The sequence below is a fragment of the Phacochoerus africanus genome, chromosome 1 (genome assembly GCF_016906955.1).
Source record: "Phacochoerus africanus isolate WHEZ1 chromosome 1, ROS_Pafr_v1, whole genome shotgun sequence".
Lineage (NCBI taxonomy): Eukaryota > Metazoa > Chordata > Mammalia > Artiodactyla > Suidae > Phacochoerus > Phacochoerus africanus.
Window position 1 is genome coordinate 29,657,198 of NC_062544.1, and position 20,268 is coordinate 29,677,465.

At 46.5% G+C, this 20,268-nt stretch overlaps 1 protein-coding gene across 1 annotated transcript in view; it reads left to right on the forward strand.

Annotated features, from left to right (window-relative positions):
• The window catches only part of NSG2 (neuronal vesicle trafficking associated 2), a 60,866-nt gene extending 52,861 nt beyond the window's left edge, over positions 1-8,005 (forward strand). Inside the window, exons 4-5 of the mRNA XM_047753759.1 lie at positions 2,164-2,274; positions 6,205-8,005. Coding sequence (XP_047609715.1) covers positions 2,164-2,274; positions 6,205-6,396 — 303 coding nt within the window. The 3' untranslated portion in view covers positions 6,397-8,005. The remainder of the gene's footprint in view (positions 1-2,163; positions 2,275-6,204) is intronic.
• The last annotated feature ends 12,263 nt before the right edge of the window (positions 8,006-20,268 follow it).

Below are 20,268 nucleotides of genomic sequence, written 5' to 3' on the forward strand. Positions count from 1 at the left end.
ACTTACTATTACTGATTTATTATGAAGGATATTAAAAGATACACATGAACAGCCAGATGAGGAGGTGCACAGGGCAAAGTCTGGAAGGGTCTTGAGCACAGGAGCTTCTATCCCCGTGTAGTCTGGGATTCACCATCCTTACAGGCATGGATGTACTCTTGTTCACCAACCTGGAAGCTCTCTGAGCCCCTTTGGTTAGGCGTTTTATGGAGGCTTCATGGTTCATTAAAGCTTTGGCTGTTGTTGGTTAACTCAATCTTAGCCCCTCTTCCCTCCTGGAAAGTGGGGCAGATGGTTAAGTCATAACCTTCCAATCAGTGGTTAGTTCCTCTGGCAACCGGCCCCATCCTTAGGGGCTTTCCAAAAGTCCCATTATAATATAATATAAGGTAACATAAACTCAGGTGTAGTCGGAAGGGGGTTTTATGAATCATAAAAACTGCTCCTTTCACTTTTATGGTTTGGAGTTATTTCGGAAACTAGGCACCAAAACTGAATATTAGAACAAAAGAAGCTGCAACTCTGCTCTTATCACTTAGGAAATTACCAGAGTTTTAGCTCTGTGCCAGGAACCAGGAACAAAGCCAAATACATATAATGTAATGAATCTATATCTATGTCTATGTCTATGTCTATATCTATACCTATAGCTATATCTATATCTATGTCTATATCTATATCTATATCTATCTATATCTATCTTATATCACTCACAATAGCACATCATCCTGAAACTTCACCCACACACACATGCACAGGGAATTTCTCATGGACAGTGTCTGCTCATAGGATTCAGATGAACGTCTCCCACACCCATCTTTCTCTTTCCCTTTTTAAATTCCTTCCATCCAGTATTTATAGCTGCTAACAACTCTTGAAGTAATGCAGCATCTCAGCTCTTTCTGTCCTTGTAAACCATCCCTAGAAGTGGGAAGAGATGGGGTAGGCGCCCCCCTCCCCCAAAGTTGGTTTTATTTATCTTCTAAATCAAAATAAGCCTTCTCTCCATGAGAGGAATTCTGCCACATTTCTCAGCCAACTGATTCAAAAGGTCACTAGCTCTAAAAATAAGGTGAAAAATTCTGCCTATAACACTAGGTACCCAGTATTATGGGGGTTACCCTCTGTACACAGGTGGAGAGATGGGGCCAGTGCAAACCTATAGGTACCCCTGAAATTAGCCATTTAGTCCTTTCTAGTAAATCTGGATGGTGCCTTCAGTTTGTTTGGTGGGGTATTTTTGAAAATTGTACTTATAAATAATGGTTGGGAGCTTGGCTTTCACTATGAGCAATTTGGAGATCATTAGGTGCTTCTGAGCAGAGGAAGGCATGTACCTTGACTTAGATTTTGAATGAACTTCTCAGGTTGCTTATATGAATATGCATAGGGGGCAAGGAGGCTGACAGTTAGAAGCCAGTTTCAAAATTGCTGGTGAGAGGCGATGATGGCTTTGGCCATGATGGAGATGACCGAGGTTGGCAAAAAGCAATTAGATTATGGATGTATTATAAGGCAGAAATGATAGCTTCTGCTGGCAGGCTGGGACATAGAATGTGAGAGAAAGAGAGTCAAAAAATGACTTCAAAATTTTTGGCCTGAGACACTGCAAAGGTGGGGTTGATATTTTCTGAGATAGGGAAAAATACGGGGGTGGAGGAGCAGATTTGAGATGGGAAGGGAGCAGGATTTGATTTGAGAATGCAGTTCAGGTGAGTGCTGGATGTCCAAGCAGAGGTGGAATAAGCACTGATATCTGAGATTGGAATTCAGCTGTGGCAGGGAGGGTGGTGATCGAAGGCAGAGGCACCAGATGGCTTAATGATCATCTCCCTCCACAACCCCCCTCCAAGAATTGACAGGGAAAGCAAACGGGGCAGGGGAGGGGGGGATCACACACTGAACCAAGATGGAGCTTCAGAGAGGACCTGGAAGAAGGGGACATCGAGGACCAAAGAGTGCAGGTGGTTCGCTCAGGCTCAGCCTGCACATTGGTGATGGAGCTGAGACACAGCTGATTCTTTGGGCTCCCAGCTGCCCGCTACGCTTTCTAACACACCAGCCTGCCTGCCAGCTCCAGGCTTTGAAGGTGGCACGTGTGGACTGAAGTCAGACAAGCTGAGGCTGGATGATTGCTTTTTTTTTTTTTTCTTTTTTCTCCAGGTTACCATACTCGTCAGCCTGGCCCTAGCTTTCCTTGCCTGCATCGTGTTCCTGGTGGTTTACAAAGCCTTCACCTATGACCACAGCTGCCCAGAGGGATTTGTTTATAAGGTAAGAGGCTTCTGGCAGGGGAGTGGCTACAGGTGACTGTCAACTTCACCTAGAGTGCTTATTAACGTCTTTTCATTGGCATTCAAATTCTGATATGGAAACCTCCCTACAGACTGTTTAAAATGTAATATGTGTCTGAAGAAAAAACCCCACTAATTTGAAAATATATATGCACCCCAATATTCATAGCAGCATTATTTGCAATAGCCAAGATATGGAAGGAACCTAACTGGCCATCAATGACAAATGGATAAGGAAGATGTCATACACACGTGCACACACACACACAATGGAATATTACTCAGAGATAAAAAAAGAATGAATATTTGCCATTTGCAACAACATGGATGGGCTTAGAGTATACTATGTTAAGTGATATAAATTAGACAGAGAAAGACAAATGCTGTATGATATCATTTATGTGTGGAATCTAAACAGCAAAACAAACTAGTAAATATAACATAAAAAAAACAGCCTCAGAGATATAGAGAACAAACTAGCAGTCACCAGTGGGAAGAGAGAATTGAAGAGGGCCAGAGAGAGGTAGGGGATTAAGAGGTACAAACTATATGTATAAAATAAATAAGCTATGATGATATGTTGTACAGCACAGGGAATATAACCAATAGTTTATAATAACTATAAATGGAGTATAAGCTTTAGAAATTGTAACTTACCATGCTAAACACCTGAAACTTATATTGTAAATCAAATATACTTCAATTGAAAAAACTTTATGCACTCAATAAAAATATTGAAATATGCAAAAAAATCAGCATAGAAATGTTTAAGTAACACGAAAAAGGAATTGATGGCGGCAGGCCCAAATCATTTTCATTCTTTCTAAGAAGTATATTCACAGTGAATGTTGATATGAGATAAAAAATTACCATTGAAAAAGGCATGTGGGGGTTCCCGTCGTGGCACAGTGGTTAAGGAATCTGACTAGGAACCATGAGGTTGCAGGTTCGATCCCTGGCCTTGCTCAGTGGGTTAAGGACCCGGCGTTGCCATGAGCTGTGGTGTAGGTTGCAAAAGCGGCTCAGATCCCGTGTTGCTGTGGCTCTGGCGTAGGCTGGTGGCTACAGCTATGTTTAGACCCCTAGCCTGGGAACCTCCATATGCCGTGGGTGCAGCCCTAGAAAAGACAAAAGACAAAAGACAAAAAAAAAAAAAAAAGAAAGAAAGAAAGAAAAGAAAAAAGCAAGGAGTTTTCAAGCTGCACGAAGGACTTCGTCTCCAGTGGGTGGTAGAGCGCCTGCACCTAGAGGGCGCTGTCCAGAGTGCTGGCTTCCGAAGGTGGGCCACCTTCCGACTGCCCACTGCCTACTGCCCGTCAGTTGTCAGGGAGAGCTCGCTCCTGCTCCTGGTAGACTCTGACATCTTAAGAGCACTCTGCCCTGGTGTGGCTGTGGGTCTTCCTGGTTTGATGGCTGGTTCCTTATTTCTGCAGAGAGAGGAAGACAGGGTGCGGTGCTTCTGATCTGGCCTCCCCGAGTCCTGCAGCTGGCCCCTTTCCCCTGACTCTGACTGTGCTCCTTCCCTTGAAGAACTGAACCGGCTGCATGACCCCTGAGCATCCCCTGGGCCCTCTGAGTCTCAGGTTTCTTGCCTGCAGTGGGCACCAATAATGTCTGCCTATAGGATTTTGGAGAGAATTTAAGTAAAACCAGTCAGCAAAGGGCCTGCTGGATAATGAGCTCTTAACAAATGTTACTGGCAATAAAGCTAGAATCTGGTTCAGAGCTGAAAGAGCTGAAATGAACATTTATAAATTACCATTTACTGAGAACCCATTATATGTCACATCCTTTCTGAGATATTTTCATAAACAGTCTCTCGGTTGAGCTGTTCACTTATTCTGAAAAATAGGTTTTATGGCCTCCATTTTACCTTGGAGGAAATGGAGATTAAGAGTGTTTTGTTACGAGAGTTTTCTGAGACATCACTGCTGTTATGTTCCAAAGTGAGGGAATAAAATGAGGAATGTTCTGCCTTAAAAATACATCTCCAGAGTTCCCATCGTGGCTCAGTGGTTAACGAATTCGACTAGGAACCATGAAGTTGTGGGTTCGATCCCTGGCCTTGCTCAGTGGGTTAAGGATCCGGTGTTGCCGTGAGCTGTGGTGTGGGTCGCAGATGTGGCTCAGATCCCGCATTGCTGTGACTCTGGTGTAGGCCGGTGGCTATATCTCCGTTTAGACCCCTAGCCTGGGAACCTCCACATGCCGCGGGAGCGGCCCTAGAAAAGGCAAAAAGACAAAAAAAGAAAAAGAACAAAATACATGTCCTTTGGTTCTGCTACCTGACTTCCTACGACAGCCTTAGTCATTTAGAAGGCGAGCTTCTGAAAAGTTGGCAACAGCAATCAATAGGGGACAGTGGAACAGACTATAGTGTATGCAAACGATAGAATTCCAAACAAGTGTGAAAGTGACTGAGGGGGTCACTGTGTGAGAAAAGGGAAGATGAAAGATATTTGCTCATAATTTCAGAATGAAATTCTGGAAGGATGAATTTTTAAAAAATGGTGACTGGGGAGCAGGGAGTGAACAGAAGGAACAGGGATGAGGAACAAGGCTTCTCTGGATATATCTTACTATACATCTGTCCTGGAGGTATATCAGTGTTTGACATATTAAAAAAAATCAATCCTGAAATTAAAAACAAGCTAAAGTCTAGCTCTATACCAAGTTGGGTGCATAGACTTACCAGGAAAATAAATATTCCAACTGTCTGTTGAACATAGCTGCAGAGAAGCCATAAAGTTCATTCAAGAACTTTTACTCATAATGTTGCTGTTATTTGGTGACCATTTGATAGATATTGTAGGATAACGCATATGTACAATTATATCAATGTTGTTAGAAACTAAGCCTTTTCATATAAGAAAAAGGAGTTACAAGTATCAAGGAAATGAAATAGATAGCAGTTGGCTGCAGGCAGTGGCCTGGAGAAGCACCCAGGGGATGGGTGAATCAACCAGGTAAAGTGTTACCGGTAGTGTCCACTGTAGTCACATAACCAGTCAGCAGAAAGGATGTCAACCTTGAATTAGTAGCAGCAGCAGCAACTTCCTTCCTTTCTTTCCTCCTTCTTCTCTTCCTCCCCCCTCTTTCCCTCTCACTCTCTTCCCTCTTTTTTTTTTTTTGTCTCTTTTAGGACTGTGCCCACAGCATATGGAGATTTCCAGGTTAGGGGTTGAATTGAGCTGTATGCTACCGCCACAGCAACACCAGATCCAAGCTGAGTCTGCGACCTACACCACAGCTCACAGCAACGTGGGATCCTTAACCCACTGAGCAAGGCCAGGGATCGAACCTGTGTCCTCATGGTTACTAGTCAGATTCATTTCTGCTGAGCCCTTCCTTTTTATTGAGGCATAATTGACATATAACATTATATTAATTTCAGGTATTACAACATAATGATTCAATATTTGCGTACATGACGAATAATCACCACTATACGTCTAGTTAACATCCATCACCCCAAATGTTATACATTTTTTTTCTCATGATGAGAACTTTTAAGATATACTCTGCTGGCAACTTACAAATATGCAATTCAGTATTACTAACTACAATCACTGTGCTGTGCATTACACCCCCCAGGACTTATTTATTTTATAACTGGAAGTTTGTAACTTTTGATCCCCTTCACCCATATCCCCTACACCTTCTCCGCCTCTGGGAACCACCATTCTAGCATCAGGTTTGTTTCTTCTGGCTCCATGTAGGTGGCAGCTTTGATGATGGTGATGATGTTGTGAAAAGCCTGCTGAGTGCCAGGCCCAGGCTAGGTGCCATCGCCCGCTCTCTGGCTGAGAACCTGGTGTGGCTGTGGCCCCCAGGGAGGGATGGCCGTGTTGCAGGGTGGGTTGGAAGCCGTCCCCTGAGCTACCCCTGACTCTGTCTCTCTCTTCCCCAGCACAAGCGCTGTATTCCGGCCTCCCTGGATGCTTACTACTCATCCCAGGACCCCAGCTCCAGAAGCCGCTTCTACACGGTCATCAGCCACTACAGCGTGGCCAAGCAGAGCACTGCCCGGGCCATCGGGCCGTGGCTGTCGGCGGCCGCCGTCATCCACGAGCCCAAGCCACCCAAGACCCAGGGCCACTAGAGGCCCAGCCCCAGCCAGAATGGGGGGCGGAGAGGGGGACCCCTGTTGGCTAAGCCAAGCTCCAGTTACAACACTGTACTCCTGGGATATGGGGGTGGGGGTGGGGCTGGGGGTGGGTTGGGGGGGAACTCACCGAAAATATCGTGCACTGGAGTTGTCTGAATCGATATTTCTTTTCATCCCTTGGTATTGTTGATTCGTCCCCAAGTCAGGCTCATGTACAAAGGCATGTTCCGTGTTGACTGTTCCTGTGTAAGATATTTTCAATGCCACTGCTTATTATTTGTTAGGAAAATTTAAAAACAGAAAAGGAAAGGGAAACTGAATGGTAAAGGTTTAGACTGGCTGCATCTGGAAGATGTGGAAGGGTAGGAAAGATGCTCTGGGCTTCTTGGCAGAGAGTTGGCAGCTTCAGTGTGGGCTGCGGAAGGTACAGAACTTGTGAGGAGCAGGCGGGGCTGTTTGCTTGGCCTCTGGTCTGTAGAGGAAGAACTCTAGAAGTTAGAAACTGCCCAGCTGGAGAGAAGGACTGATTTTGGCACTTGTAAGCCCAGGATGCACACAACCCAGAGTGAAAAGCCGCCACCATGGTGCGCTTTGAAGGTTAGTGCAAACTTTCAACTGTATGGACATCAGAGCTGGGCTTGGGCTGACCCACGTGGCCTGGGGATTGTAGGGGATAAGCAAACATGGAGCAGCGGGCAGACTTTGCCTTTTATTTGTGTTTCTAGCCCTGCTCTGGGTACTGCCCATGTTTAGGAGATGACAGGGTAGGAAGAGAGAAAGGAGAGGCTGCAGGAAGGAAGGAAAGAAGCATGACACAGGCAGGTGACATTTGGCCAAGCTATATGCACAGCCCTCCAGTTTAAAATTTTGGTCTGTTTGTGGTTTCCCAAAGTGCTAATAACACGAGGAAGAGCAGGAGGGGTCATAACCAGGAACCTCAGGTAACAACCAGGGAGACTTTAGACTGGGGTGAAAACAATGACAAATCATTTCCAAAGGAAGGTGAAAACTGTGGCCGTGTGTTGCTCACTCCATTGTGTTGACAGAGGACACAGTCTAAACTCTCCAGTCTGCTTCCAGAAGCTCCTGACCAGGAGGCAGCATCTGGCCCTGTCCAGGCCTCCCAGTGACCTGGACCCACATCAGGCACGCCCATGTGGCTCTCCCACAAACATTTTGGGGAGGCCCTCTCTGTGTAGAGTTGGTTCCAGGCCTGAAAGGGCCAGAAGAGGCTGGGAGAGTTGGTATTTGAGATGGGGTAGTTTCTCCATGAAGCTCGAACAGGTGATTTAAAGGGCATTTTTTTGTGGCTTGCTATTGCTGAAATCATTGTACACAACAGCTGGGTAATAAGACTAGCATAGCTCAAACTATTCTGCTAAAAGCTATCATCTGACTCCCCCCTCCCACCCCATCACCTCAAGTCACCTGTAAATTCATTTGTCATCTGAAGCGGAATAACAAATTGTCCCTAGCAAAACTGCTGAGAGCTTTATAATTTTGTGGTGTATTTTTGTCAGTAGGTAGCAGAGGCTGAAGTATTTTTTGGTGTAATTCTTGAACTTTTCTGACAGGAAACAAATAAAGATAGATGTGTCTGAGAGTCTGGACCCTCCTTTGCAATTTTCTTTATCTTCTGCTCAGTGAGCCTGGTGGGGTGGATGCTGGGGGCAGGGGTCCCCGAGGATAGGGTGAGCTCTGTGAGTAGGATGTCCCGCTGGGCTGTGACTGGAACTTGGGGTGGGGAGACGTCTATGCAGCCAATGGGCCTGAAATGATGCTGAGGTCAGAAGCAAGGTCCAAGAGATACACCTAGCTCTTGTCTTTCAGCCCAACATCCTTCATCCTGCAAGCATCTGCTGAGCACCTGCTGAGGGCCAGGCTGTTCTGGGCACGGGGCATTCATCCATGAATGACACGTATTCAATCCCTGAAGTCTGGAGGTGGAGTCAGACGTGGAAGCAGACACTGGCAAAAGAAGAGTCTGAAAGTGCCATTGACAGGATGTATTTGGTCATTAGCCAACAGCTTGAGGAGGAAAATGATGAGTGATGAACGGGCCCTTTTCATAAGGCTTGTTTAAGGCTTATTATAGCCTTGGCAGTAGGGATTGTTGATCCCCATTTGACAGATGAGGAGACTGAGGCTCAGAGGAATGGAGAGATGCCCTGGGGCTATAGCAGAAGAGCCAGGATTCAAATCTAGGTGTCTGTGACTGCTTCGTCCCCCTTAACTGCTTCTGTAAGTCCCCAGGCAATGCTATTGGGGTTGCAATTCATTCCTCAGAAAGTCAATTCACACTTAGAAAAGCGAACTAGCTTATTCTCAGCTCTAACTTGGTATGTGCAGTGAATGTTAAAGATAGCAAACACTGAAGTGCCCCTCGCTACATGCCAAGAACTAAGCGCTTTAGGCATCCTGGTTCGTGTAACCATTCTGCCAGCTCCGTGGGGTAGGTACCTGCATCATCAACATTGTTGTCATCCTGTCGTCATCAACCCCATTTTGAGATGAAGGAGGCTTGGAGCAGTGCAGTGCTGCCACAGAGGCAGTGCAGTTAGGAAGCATGATTCTAACCTGCATGTTGGGGTCCCAGCCTCTTAAGCACTGTGCCATTCCAGTAGTAACTGCTCATCTCTGCGCTTTGTTTGAGAGTTTCTAGTTTGTGTTTCCAACTCTTCCCAAACTCAGATGGCAGGCCGTTGTGGGAGGGGCCAGGATTGATTTAGAAAAGAGCTGGAAGATGTGGCTATAGGCTTATTGCTGCACTGGGGGTGATGGGAAGGAAAACAACGTTAGCGTGGCTTCTACCCTTTGGAGTCACACAGGCCGCTGAGCTGAATGGGACTTAGACAACGCTACTTGCATCCATAAGGCCTTAGTTTCCAGCCTCTGTTCAGAGTCCGGTGAGCTGGACAAGCAGGGCCGAGATTTAGGCTGGCCTCCCATCCCAGAGGCAGGCTCATCCTTATGCCCTGTGCATAAACACCCACTATTTTTCTCAATTGCACAAAGTCAGCTAAAGACTTAATGAACACATGTTCAAACATTCTGTCATAAATGGATTTGCCACTCCATTGCCTCAAAAAATAAACCAAGGGTACCACCTCTTCTCTGGAATGAACAGGCTCTGTGAATGTGACTAGAAGGAAGGGACAACATCAGGGACAGGAGACGGGGACAAATATTTTTTTTCTTTCTTTGTCTTTTTGTCTTTTCTAGGGCCACACTTGCTGCATATGGAGGTTCCCAGGCTAGGGGTCTAATCAGAGCTGTAGCCGCCGGTCTACACCAGAGCCAAAGCAACACGGGATCCGAGCTGTGTCTGTGACCTACACCACAGCTCACGGCAATGCTGGATCCTTAACCCACTGAGCGAGGCCAGGAATCGAACCTGAAACCTCATGGTTCCTAGTCAGATTCATTAACTACTGAGCCACGATGGGAACTGCCCAAAATGTTTTCTTTTTTGGGGGGGTGCAGATACTTCTGTTGTTAGGAGTGACCCTGGGACTATGTGCTATTCCTGGTGGAGTCAGAATTTTCTCATCAGTAAAAAAGGAGGATGCCTAACTCTTTCCATGAATAAGCCAAGGAATGGGAGATTAGTTCTAGGCACGTTTAACCAAAGAGGATTTGGTCAGGGAAAAGCCACTCTTGGTTTTGGAGGACAGAGTTTCACAGGGCGCTGCTGGCTGACAGAGGGCTGGGAGGGGGCAGGAAATGGTGATAAAAACAGCACCTTGTTTCACAGAACAAACTGGCTTTTGAACACTTTTTAATCTGCCAGGAACCTCTCTCAAGCTTCTCACAGCGAACAGGGAGGTCAGGCAGGACCGAAGGTGTGCTGGCGGAGCAGAAGTTCTCAAGAGGGAAGAGCATGGCGCTGGGGTGTCAGCCAGGGACTCTTGGAGGAACTGGACTTGGAACTGGGTCTTGGAGGATCGGTCGAATTTTGACAAGAAGAATTCAGATGGCGGAGAGAAGATGATGGCACAGAATCATCCTCCCAGGCCATGGAAACAGCATCATCAAGGTGCAGAGACACAGCCCAGGGCTGCCTGGTGCCGGTGCTGGACACAAAGATTAAAGAGGCACAGGAAGCTGCGATTGCTGCCCTGGAACTCACAGTCCAGGCTTTCGGGGGGAGGGGAGGAATGGAGGGAGATAAATGAAGACATGATCGCCGCCCCTTAGGGAGAGGCAGGGTGGCAGCCGGGGTAATCCCATCAGTCAATCAGGTCTGAGGATATTAGGGAGATGTACATTTTTCTGGAAAATTGAAAGACCACTTGTTGGACTCTTGTTGATCATTCTATCCCCCCTCCGCCCCTGTGATGTGCTTTAATCCCATGGGGGACTCGTGTGGAGGAAGGATAAGAAGTAAATTCCTAATAATTTTTTCAAGGAGCACACAACACCATTTCTTTAAAAAAAAAAAAATAGCGCTCCTGAAGTGGTGAGGGAAAGGGCTGGTTTCCATGGCAACATCAATGCCATGCGCTGCAGCCTGGCACAGCGGGGTGGGGTGCTTATCTGACTCTGCTCTTTTGTTAGAAATGATGTGTTTCTGAGAACCTAGCCCCAGAGTTCATGAGTCGAAGTTGCCCTGGGAGATGGCCTCGTCCCTTATGACACTCTGTCTTGATCTGTCCTTGTCTTTCTTTGAACGGTGTCTGGAGGTGTGGACCGACTTGCTGTAATTTATGCTTCCAGTCGAGGTCCCCAGTGATCGCTGTTCTGGCTTTGGGCCAGGTGAGTGGGGTGGGGTGAATGGCAGAGGGCGAGACAGCCCCAGAGGAGGAGGAGGACCGTGGCTCCGAGGCTCTGCTCCTTCTGCCTCTGCGGTCCAGATCAGTTCCAAAGATCAAACCCTTTACTAGAAAGCAGACGATATCAGCCTTTGATATAAAGGCAAGGTTATCACATTTATTTATTTTTTTTATTTTTATTTTTTGGTCTTTTTGCCTTTTCTAGGGCTGCTTCCCGCAGCATATGGAGGTTCCCAGGCTAGGGGTCTAATCAGAGCTGTAGCCACTGGCCTACACCAGACCCACAGCAATGCGGGATCCGAGCCGTGTCTGCGATCTACACCACAGCTCACGGCAACGTGGGATCCTTAACCCCCTGAGCAAGGCCAGGGATCGAACCTTCAACCTCATGGTTCCTGGTTGGATTCGCTAACCACTGCGCCACAACAGGAATTCCAAGGTTATCTCATTTATTAACCAAACACCTCTTTCATTCTCTTATTATACTGTCAGCACCTTTACCTCCTCCCCACTCTACGTGGGACCCCAACACGAATCCATGGAGCTGCATTGAAAGGAAAATTTGAGTAACAGCTGTCATGCTTGAGTTGGAAGTAATTGGCCACATGTCATAACTACTCCTATCTGCACCCATGGTGGGGACTGTGAACCAATCACATCACCTTTCTTTAATATTTATTTATCTATTTATTTTTATTTTTATTTTTTTTTTCAGGGCCACATCTATGGCATATGGAATTTCCCGACCTAGGGGCTGAATCAGAGCTGCAGCCGAGGCCTACACCACAGCCACAACAATGCCAGACCGAGCTGTATCTTCAACCTGCTCTGCAGATTACGGCAATGCTGGATGCTTAACCCACTGAGCAAGGTCAGGGATTGAACCTACGACCTCATAGATATTAGATAGGTTCTTAACCCACTGAGCCACAATGGGGACTCCTCACATCACCTTTGTTACTGGGCCCTGTTGCAAACAAATCCTCTTTCCGTACCATAGTTGTCCATGCTCCCTCTGCTACTCATGTTGATGCTGAGAGGGACAGAGATTTCTGATTATGTCGAAAGTCTCATGACTTTCCATAGCAGGAGGGCCTCGGCCAGTAGCAGATTATCTTTCCCATCACCTCTTGTTTCCAAGCTTGATTACAGACTAGTTTTCACCATTCAGCTGTGAGTGGGACGTGGAAGTGCTGTGCATCACTGCTAGGATGACACTTTTAAGCAGGTGGTGGGGCTTCTCTATTCTCTTTTCCTCCCCCCTCATCCTTCCTTCATGATGTTGTGTTAGGGGGGCGATGGAGCCTCAAGATGGAAGGAGCCTGGATCCCTGAATCACTGTGAGGAGAGCCACCTGCCTACACTAGGCTGCTGGATGCGTGAAAAACAACTTTTATAGTGTTATTAATGAACTTTTGGGTTTTATTTGTTACAGTAAAAAGAACTACCATGGCAAATACACACATGGAGTCCATTTTAGATCTGGACACCATGCCTTGTTTAGGACTGACTGTGACAATGGCTGGGATTTACTCTGGAGCGAGGCTCAGGATTCCAGTCCCATCCTCAGTCGAACTCCCTCCAGGAAGCTCCTCAGCCTCCAAGCTCCCTCATTCATCAAGCTCTTCCCAGCCTACACCTCAGGACTCCATTCCGGTGTCACATTTCTTGTGATCTCCCCAAACTGAGTCGGATTCTCCACTGAAGTCCCCCCAAATCCTGTGTATCCCTGTGTCACAGAGTGATCACTATCTCTTTTTATCACTGGATTACTTGTCAGTGATCTCCAGGATGGATGCTTGAATGGATGGATGAAAGAAATGTCTTTATGCCAGTAAAATCTAAATGTCTGTTTCCAGTCCAGATCCATACCAATATATTCAGTGGGTGCCTCAAAGTCAACATGTCCCCTGGAAACTTCATTGTATTTCCCCCAAATATGCTTTATGTTCCCTGTCCTTTAAATGGGGTGATGACTTCATTAACCGCTCAGCTTTCTAGACTGGAAAGCTGGGTGCCATTTTATTTTTTATTTCTATTTATTTAATTTTATTTTACCTTTTTTTTGTATTTTTCTATGGCCACACCGGCGGCATATGGAGATTCCCAGGCTAGGGGTCTAATCGGAGCTGTAGCTGCTGAGCCATAGCAACGCAGGATCCAAGCCGCGTCTGCAACCTACACCACAGCTCACGGCAACGCTGGATGCCTAACCCACTGAGCAAGGCCAGGGATCGAACCCACAGCCTCATGGTTCCTAGTTGGATTCGTTAACCACTGAGCCATGACAGGAACTCCTTATTTTACTTCTTGACCATGCTCATGGCATACAGAAGTTTCCAGGCCAGCGATCAAAACCCAAGCCACAGAATGACAAGACCAGATCCTTAACTGCTAGGCCACCATGGAACTCCCTGATGCTCCCCTTTAGTGCTCCCCTTAATATCAATGAACATTTGATCGGCTGCTAATTTCTGACACTTCTGCTTTCAAAGTGTGACACGAGTCTGTTCCTTTGCCAGAACCTAAGGGAAGGTGCCCCTCACTCCTCCCTCAGATGCCTCCTCACAGTCTCTCTCCTTTAGTTTCTCCTTCCTTCCACCCTTCCCACTGGATTAAAATGACCGTGCCACTCCCGTCTGTAGCCATTCAGTGGCTCCTCACGGTCCTCAGATTAAATGCAGTCTCCCGACCTTGATGCTGAAAGCCCATTATAGTCTGAACCCTGGCTCCTCCCACCACTCCCAAGTTTTCTATGGACCCCCCCCCCCCGCCACACCCACTCAGTCCCATTGAGCTGGCCTTTCACAGCACCCGTAGGCTCAAATGTCCTATGAGCTGGGACGATATTACGGAGATTTTTTAATTTTTTTCCCCCTCCCTCCACCCTCCTCACCACGTCTGATTGAAATAGGTAATTGTCTCTGGGCTCCTTGCGTGGGAAAAGGATAAGGCTGGGAAGAAAGCAGAAAGTACCTTCCTGACCTTGCTTTTGTTTCCAAAATCTGTACCACAGATGGGAGATAATTCCCAGGTACAGATGAAATGTCTTGAAGAAACATACAGTAAAATTTGTCTCATTCCAGAAAAGATCCCCTGGGCTGAAGGGAGCAGAGAGGTGGAGGGGTCTCAGAGAGAAGGGGGTCTCACCAGATAACCCCCTCTCCCCCTGCCAGGGGCACCAAAGCCTCAGAGAGGAAAGGCTGGGGCACACCCCAGAGAGTAGATCAGTCATCCTGAAGACTGTTGGGGTCCATTTTCAGCTCAGAAATGGACTGAAGAGGCCATGGAGATGGGCACCCTCAGATCCCAGAACCAAGCTACTCAAAAGGCTGGGGCAACATCTGCTGGCCCAAGTAAAAATAAGAATTTAATTGAGTTTGGGGGAGAAAAGAGAGTGATCCTGCTCACCTGAACTTATGGAGTGAGGTTCACACCCTCTCTGTCCTTCTCAGCATCTTTGTCTCCTTATCCTCAGGCTCACTCTCATCAGCCTAATGGTACAGTTTTGCTCTGGCTGAATGAGCCCCTCCTGCGGGCCTCCATGGGTCCTTGTCTATTCCTCTATTAAATTACTTATTTATTTGCCATGCCCACAGCACACAGAAGTTCCTGGGTTAGGAATGGAACCCACGTCACAGCAGTGATCCAAGTCACAGCAGTGACAATGCCGGATCCTTAACCTGCTGCACCATCAGAGAACTCCTTAAGTTACTCATTGTATAATTATTTATAGAATATAATAGAACAGAATATGTGGTAGATGTTAATAGTATTATTTCATTTTACAGATGAAGAAATAGAGGCTCAGAGGGGTCAGGTGCTGTCCTGCTGCCCTCATCCCCAGGCACGGGCCTTTGCACCCATGTGTGGAGTCCATTTAAGCCCACCCTCGCCATCCTCCATCCTCGCAGCCCGCCACCAGCTGGCTTAGAAGCCTCTGGCCCGGCACTCCCGCAGGATGATAGCATTCCACCAGGCCAGCTCTTCCCCCTGCAGCTTTAAACAAACACATTTGATTAGGAGGATGTGTCTCTCTCCATAGGCAATTTATTCCCTTCCATGCAAATTGTTCAACTAATTAACAAAGAAGAAACAACACCATTCAGACCAGTGAGCTCTTGAAAGAGAAAATGAAGGAGCTGTCAGCAAATTGGTGGCATCTGAAGTCCTGGGCTTGGAGTTGAACAGACCTGGATCTGACTTGGGTTTCCACTGCTCTCTGCCAATGGGCCCTCAGGCAGATCACTTTGCCTCTCTGAGCCTCTGTTTCCTCATCTGTGAAGTGGGGTTGCTGACCCCCCCTTTGGCACACTGCTGAGAAGGTCATATGAGAAAGTATCTAGGAGTTCCCGTCGTGGCGCAGAGGTTAACGAATCCGACTAGGAACCATGAGGTTGCGGGTTCGGTCCCTGCCCTCGCTCAGTGGGTTAACGATCCGGCGTTGCCGTGAGCTGTGGTGTAGGTTGTAGACGCGGCTTGGATCCCGCGTTGCTGTGGCTCTGGCGTAGGCCGGTGGCTACAGCTCCGATTCGACCCCTAGCCTGGGAACCTCCATATGCCGCGGGAGCGGCCCAAGAAATAGCAACAACAACAAAAGACAAAAAAAAAAAAAAAAGAAAGTATCCAGATGTTTTGTAAACACCAAGATGCTCTGGCTATAGGAGAAGATTATTCCTTTACATTATATTACAGAAAAACACATGAGTGGCTGGTGCAGCCTTAGGACCCTAGAGCACATGATCCCACTGCCGGAGCCTTACCCAGGTCTGGTAGGCTCTGCTGTGGGTTAAAATGTGTCCCCTGAAGGATCTGTTGAAGTCCTAAACCTTTGGGACTCAGATTGTGACCTTATTTGGGAATAGGGTCTTCAGAGATCCACTTATGTAACCAAGTTAAAATAAGGTCATTGGTAGCCCCTGATTCAATGTGATTGGTATCTTCCTAAAAAGGGGGAGTTTAGATCCAGAAAGAGGCACAAGGTGAGCACCATGTGAAAGTAGAGGATTGGTGCCATGAGTCTCCAAATCAGGATGAGCTCAAGACGGCCTGCAAGCTGGCAGGAGCTCAGAGGGGCAGAGCACAGAGTCTCCCTCACCGCCCAGACCCAATCAGCCCACCTTGATCTTGGACTTCCAGCCCCCAGAATTCTGAGGATAGTCCGTTTCTGTTATTTTAGGCCGCTCAGTCTGTTGTCCTTGTTCCAGGAGCCCTAGCAAACCACACAGACCCCAAAGGCTGTGCTCTTTCTCTGAGCTACATGTCACAACTATTCACTCTATACTCCTTGTAATTAATGAACTCCAAGTTGAGTGGCTCCATCCCACTCAGTGAGATCACTTCCCACGTGCCGAGTCTCTGTTAGGAACCAGAAAGTCAGTGGCATGTAAAATGCAGACTCCACCTTCAAGGAGATAGTGACCTGCCAAACATGTACAGCTCCAAAGCGATGCTCTGTCATCCTTTTAAATGTCCTGCGATCATTCAGGACACACACTGCCTGGATCAGCTGCAGGGACTTACAGATGAGAGGACCTGGCCCTGCCCCAGTGGAGCTCCCTGGTTGACCCTTGTGAGACAGGACGCAGCAGTTACAAACAGCTTTGGAGGGGGCAGTGGGAAGGGAGAAGGCCGTGAGCTCTGGTCTGGAAGATGGGGTGGGGGCTTCCCAGTGTGGTGAGGGAAGCACACTCCACACAAAATAACAGCTCTTCTCAGGCCAACAGTCGCCCCCACCAAAGGAAGCCCAACCAAGAGCTGGCCAGGAGGAAGAAAAAAATTAGAAGAGAAACTTCATTTGGACTAGATGAGCTGGAAAACAAACTCTCTCCCTCGAATATTTGTTGTTAGCTGTCCAACGCTTTTGTAATCATGAGTTGGATAAAATAGCATCAGCCATTTGGACTTGAGATCAGCCAAGGTGGTTGGCATCTAATTGCGTTTGGAAAGAAAACAGAGGAAAATCTTTTAAAGTCATTACTGTGTTTTCTCCAGCGTGAGAAGTGGTGCTTTTAATTAGTTGTTCTTTGACCTTTTTCTCAGCAACACACAGGAAACCCAGTGGACCTGGGCTCCAGCCAGCCCTGCAGCCAGATTTGCTTTCTCTCCAAGCTTCCTAAGCCAAGGGGGTTTAGACTCAGTATTGTTGAAAAGCAAGTTGGTTGGGCTTTGGCCTGCAGCCCCTTCCTGCAGCTCTGGGAAGTAAACCTCTTCCTACTGAGGGCTGGGCTGCAGAATATGAACTGACTGAAGGGGCACCATGTGAGTCTGTTCCTCTCTGAAAGTCCGGTCTCTCAAAAAGACCCATCAGACAGCTTTACTATGGCAAATCAAATACTTTGCCAGTGAATTTCCTTTCCCCAAAGCAAAGGGATAGGCATTTTTTTTTTTTTCTTCTCCTCTCCCCTAAGTCCATGAGATGGGGAGAATTCAATTTGCCAGACTTCGTCCTGAGAAGAGCACTGCATCTTTTTGGAAGAAACACCTTGAGAAACCAGTTGGGATGAAGGGTAATACCCCAAGGCAGGGATCTTCCATGACTTAATCCAAATCCTCGTGAAACAATAACAGTTTAAAAAGCTTTGTTTTCCCTTGCACATTTTTTCGGGTTGATAACGTAAATTCTTTTAAATCACAGATTTAAATAGTTGTGAAGGAAGTAGTTTACTATTTATTATATAAGTATCTGCTTTTTTTCTTTGTTTTTTTGGGAAGTATTTGCTTTAAATACATTTTCTTAAAGATCTTGAAGCTGCACATTTCGTGCTTTCAGTTTTTAAAAAATATCATGAAGTTCCTGTTGTGGCTCAGTGGAAAAGAACCTGACTAGGATCCATGAGGACCTGGGTTCGATCCCTGGCCTCGAACAGTAGGTTAAGGATTTGGCGTTGCGGTGAGCTGTGGTGTAGGTTGCAGACAGGGCTTGAATCCAGGATTGCTGTGCCTATGGTGTAGGCCTGCAGCTCCAGCTCCAATTCGAGCCCTAGCCTGGGAAACTCCATAGGCTGCAGATGTGGCCCTAAAAAGCACACAAACACACGCACACACAAAATCAGCCCATACTCCTAAATGACAAGACCATTTATTGAAACCATTAACCAAATCTAAGTGTCTGAAAGAAAACATCTGACTTCATTACTCAGTTCAAATAAATTCAACTATGAGACAACTATTGCCGTCTGAATTCTAATTCTAAGTTAGTATATAAAATAATCAACAAGGACCTACTGTATAACACAGGGAACTCTATTCAATATCTTATAATAAACTATAATGGGAAATAATCTAAAAAAAGAGTTTGTAGACGCACACATATATTTAAACTGAATCACCTTGCTCTATATCTGAAACTAACTCAACTTTTTTTTTTCTTTGTCTTTTTAGGGCCACACTTAAGGCATATGGAGGTTCTCAGCCTAAGTGTTGAACAAGAGCTGTAGCCACTGGCCTACACCACAGCAACAGCAATGCCAGATCTGAGCCACGTCTGCGATCTACACCACAGCTTATAGCAACACCATATTCTCAACCCACTGAGCGAGGCCAGGGATTGAACCTGAATCCTCATGGATGCTAGTTAGATTCATTTCTGCTGAGCCACGACAGGAACTTCCTAATTCAAATTTGTAAATCAACTATGTTCCCATAATTTCTTTCTATATATATATATATATAACTTTTCCCCAGCTTTATTGAGGATATAGTTGCCATATAATAATGTTTAAGTTGTACAAGGTGATGATTTGATACCCATATATATCGTGAAATATTTATCACAAGAAATTTAGTTAGCATTCTTCACCTTGCATAACTACCATTATTCCCATAAAAATTTAAAAACATTCTAAGTTAGACAGACAGACAGATAGATGGAAAGACAGATAAACAGATGGTTGAATAAACTCCAAGGGATCCTGCAGAGAGTTTGCTCCAGTGTTCCTCACTGCAGGTCTTTGCTTTGTTGAGGGACTCCTCCACTCTAGAGCTGTCCCTCTGAAATATTTCCCCTTTATTTGGTCCTGGAGATCTTTGCCCTTTGTGACAAAACACTATAGTAATAATTAGGCTGAGGGAGAAGCAAGCCTTTCCTTTGCTGAGTGCAGGAGGCATGACTGTGAAAGCAGAAGAACCGGCAGACCCTGGAAGTTACCCCAGGGCGCATTTTATAGACACAAGGGCTTTTGGAAGCTGAAGTTGTGGAAACTGTTTCCCTAAAACTTACTCCAGTCTTTGTGGACTCTCAGTGGTTTGCAGCCCCGGGTTGAAGATGGCCAGATAACATAAGGAGAAAATTTGATTGGTTACAATTTGCTGAAATCTTCACAGCTTCACTGAGAGGGCTGGCTTAGCTCTCTGGGCAGCACCCACAACCCTGCTGGGGGTCTTCCAGGGAAGCTGTTCACTGCTCCAGCTGTGGGGCGGTGAAAGAATGGAGAAACTGTATGAAAATATTCTTGTTTCTCAGCCCAGACTATCCCTAGCCAGTAATACATAGGTCAAAGCTTTTTTGAATTAATAAAACTATACAGTGGCGGAGTTCCTGTCGTGGCTCAGTGGTTAATGAATCTGACTGGGAACCATGAGGTTGCGGGTTCGATGCCTGGCCTTGCTCAGTGGGTTAAGGATCCGGCGTTGCCGTGAGCTGTGGTGTGGGTTGCAGATGTGGCTCGGATCCCACGTTGCTGTGGCTCCGGCATAGGCTGGTGGCTACAGCTCTGATTAGACCCCTAGCCTGGGAACCTCCATATGCTGTAGGAGCGGCCCAAGAAAAGGCAAAAAAACAAACAAAAATACACTGGCATACAAATGAAAATACTCCATATTTATGTCTTTTTTTATCCCAAGAAATTTATCCCTCCTAAATTCAGGAGGAGGAATTCCCATTGTGGGTCAGCAGTAATGAACCCAACTAGTATCCATAAGGATGCAGGTTCGATCCCTGGCCTCACTCAGTGGGTTAAGGATCCAGCATTGCTGAGAACTGTGGGGTAGTTTGCAGACATGGCTCAGATCTGGCATTGCTGTGGCTATGGTGTAGGCTGGCAGCTGCAGCTCTGATTCGACCCCTAGCCTGGGAACCTCCATATACCAAGGG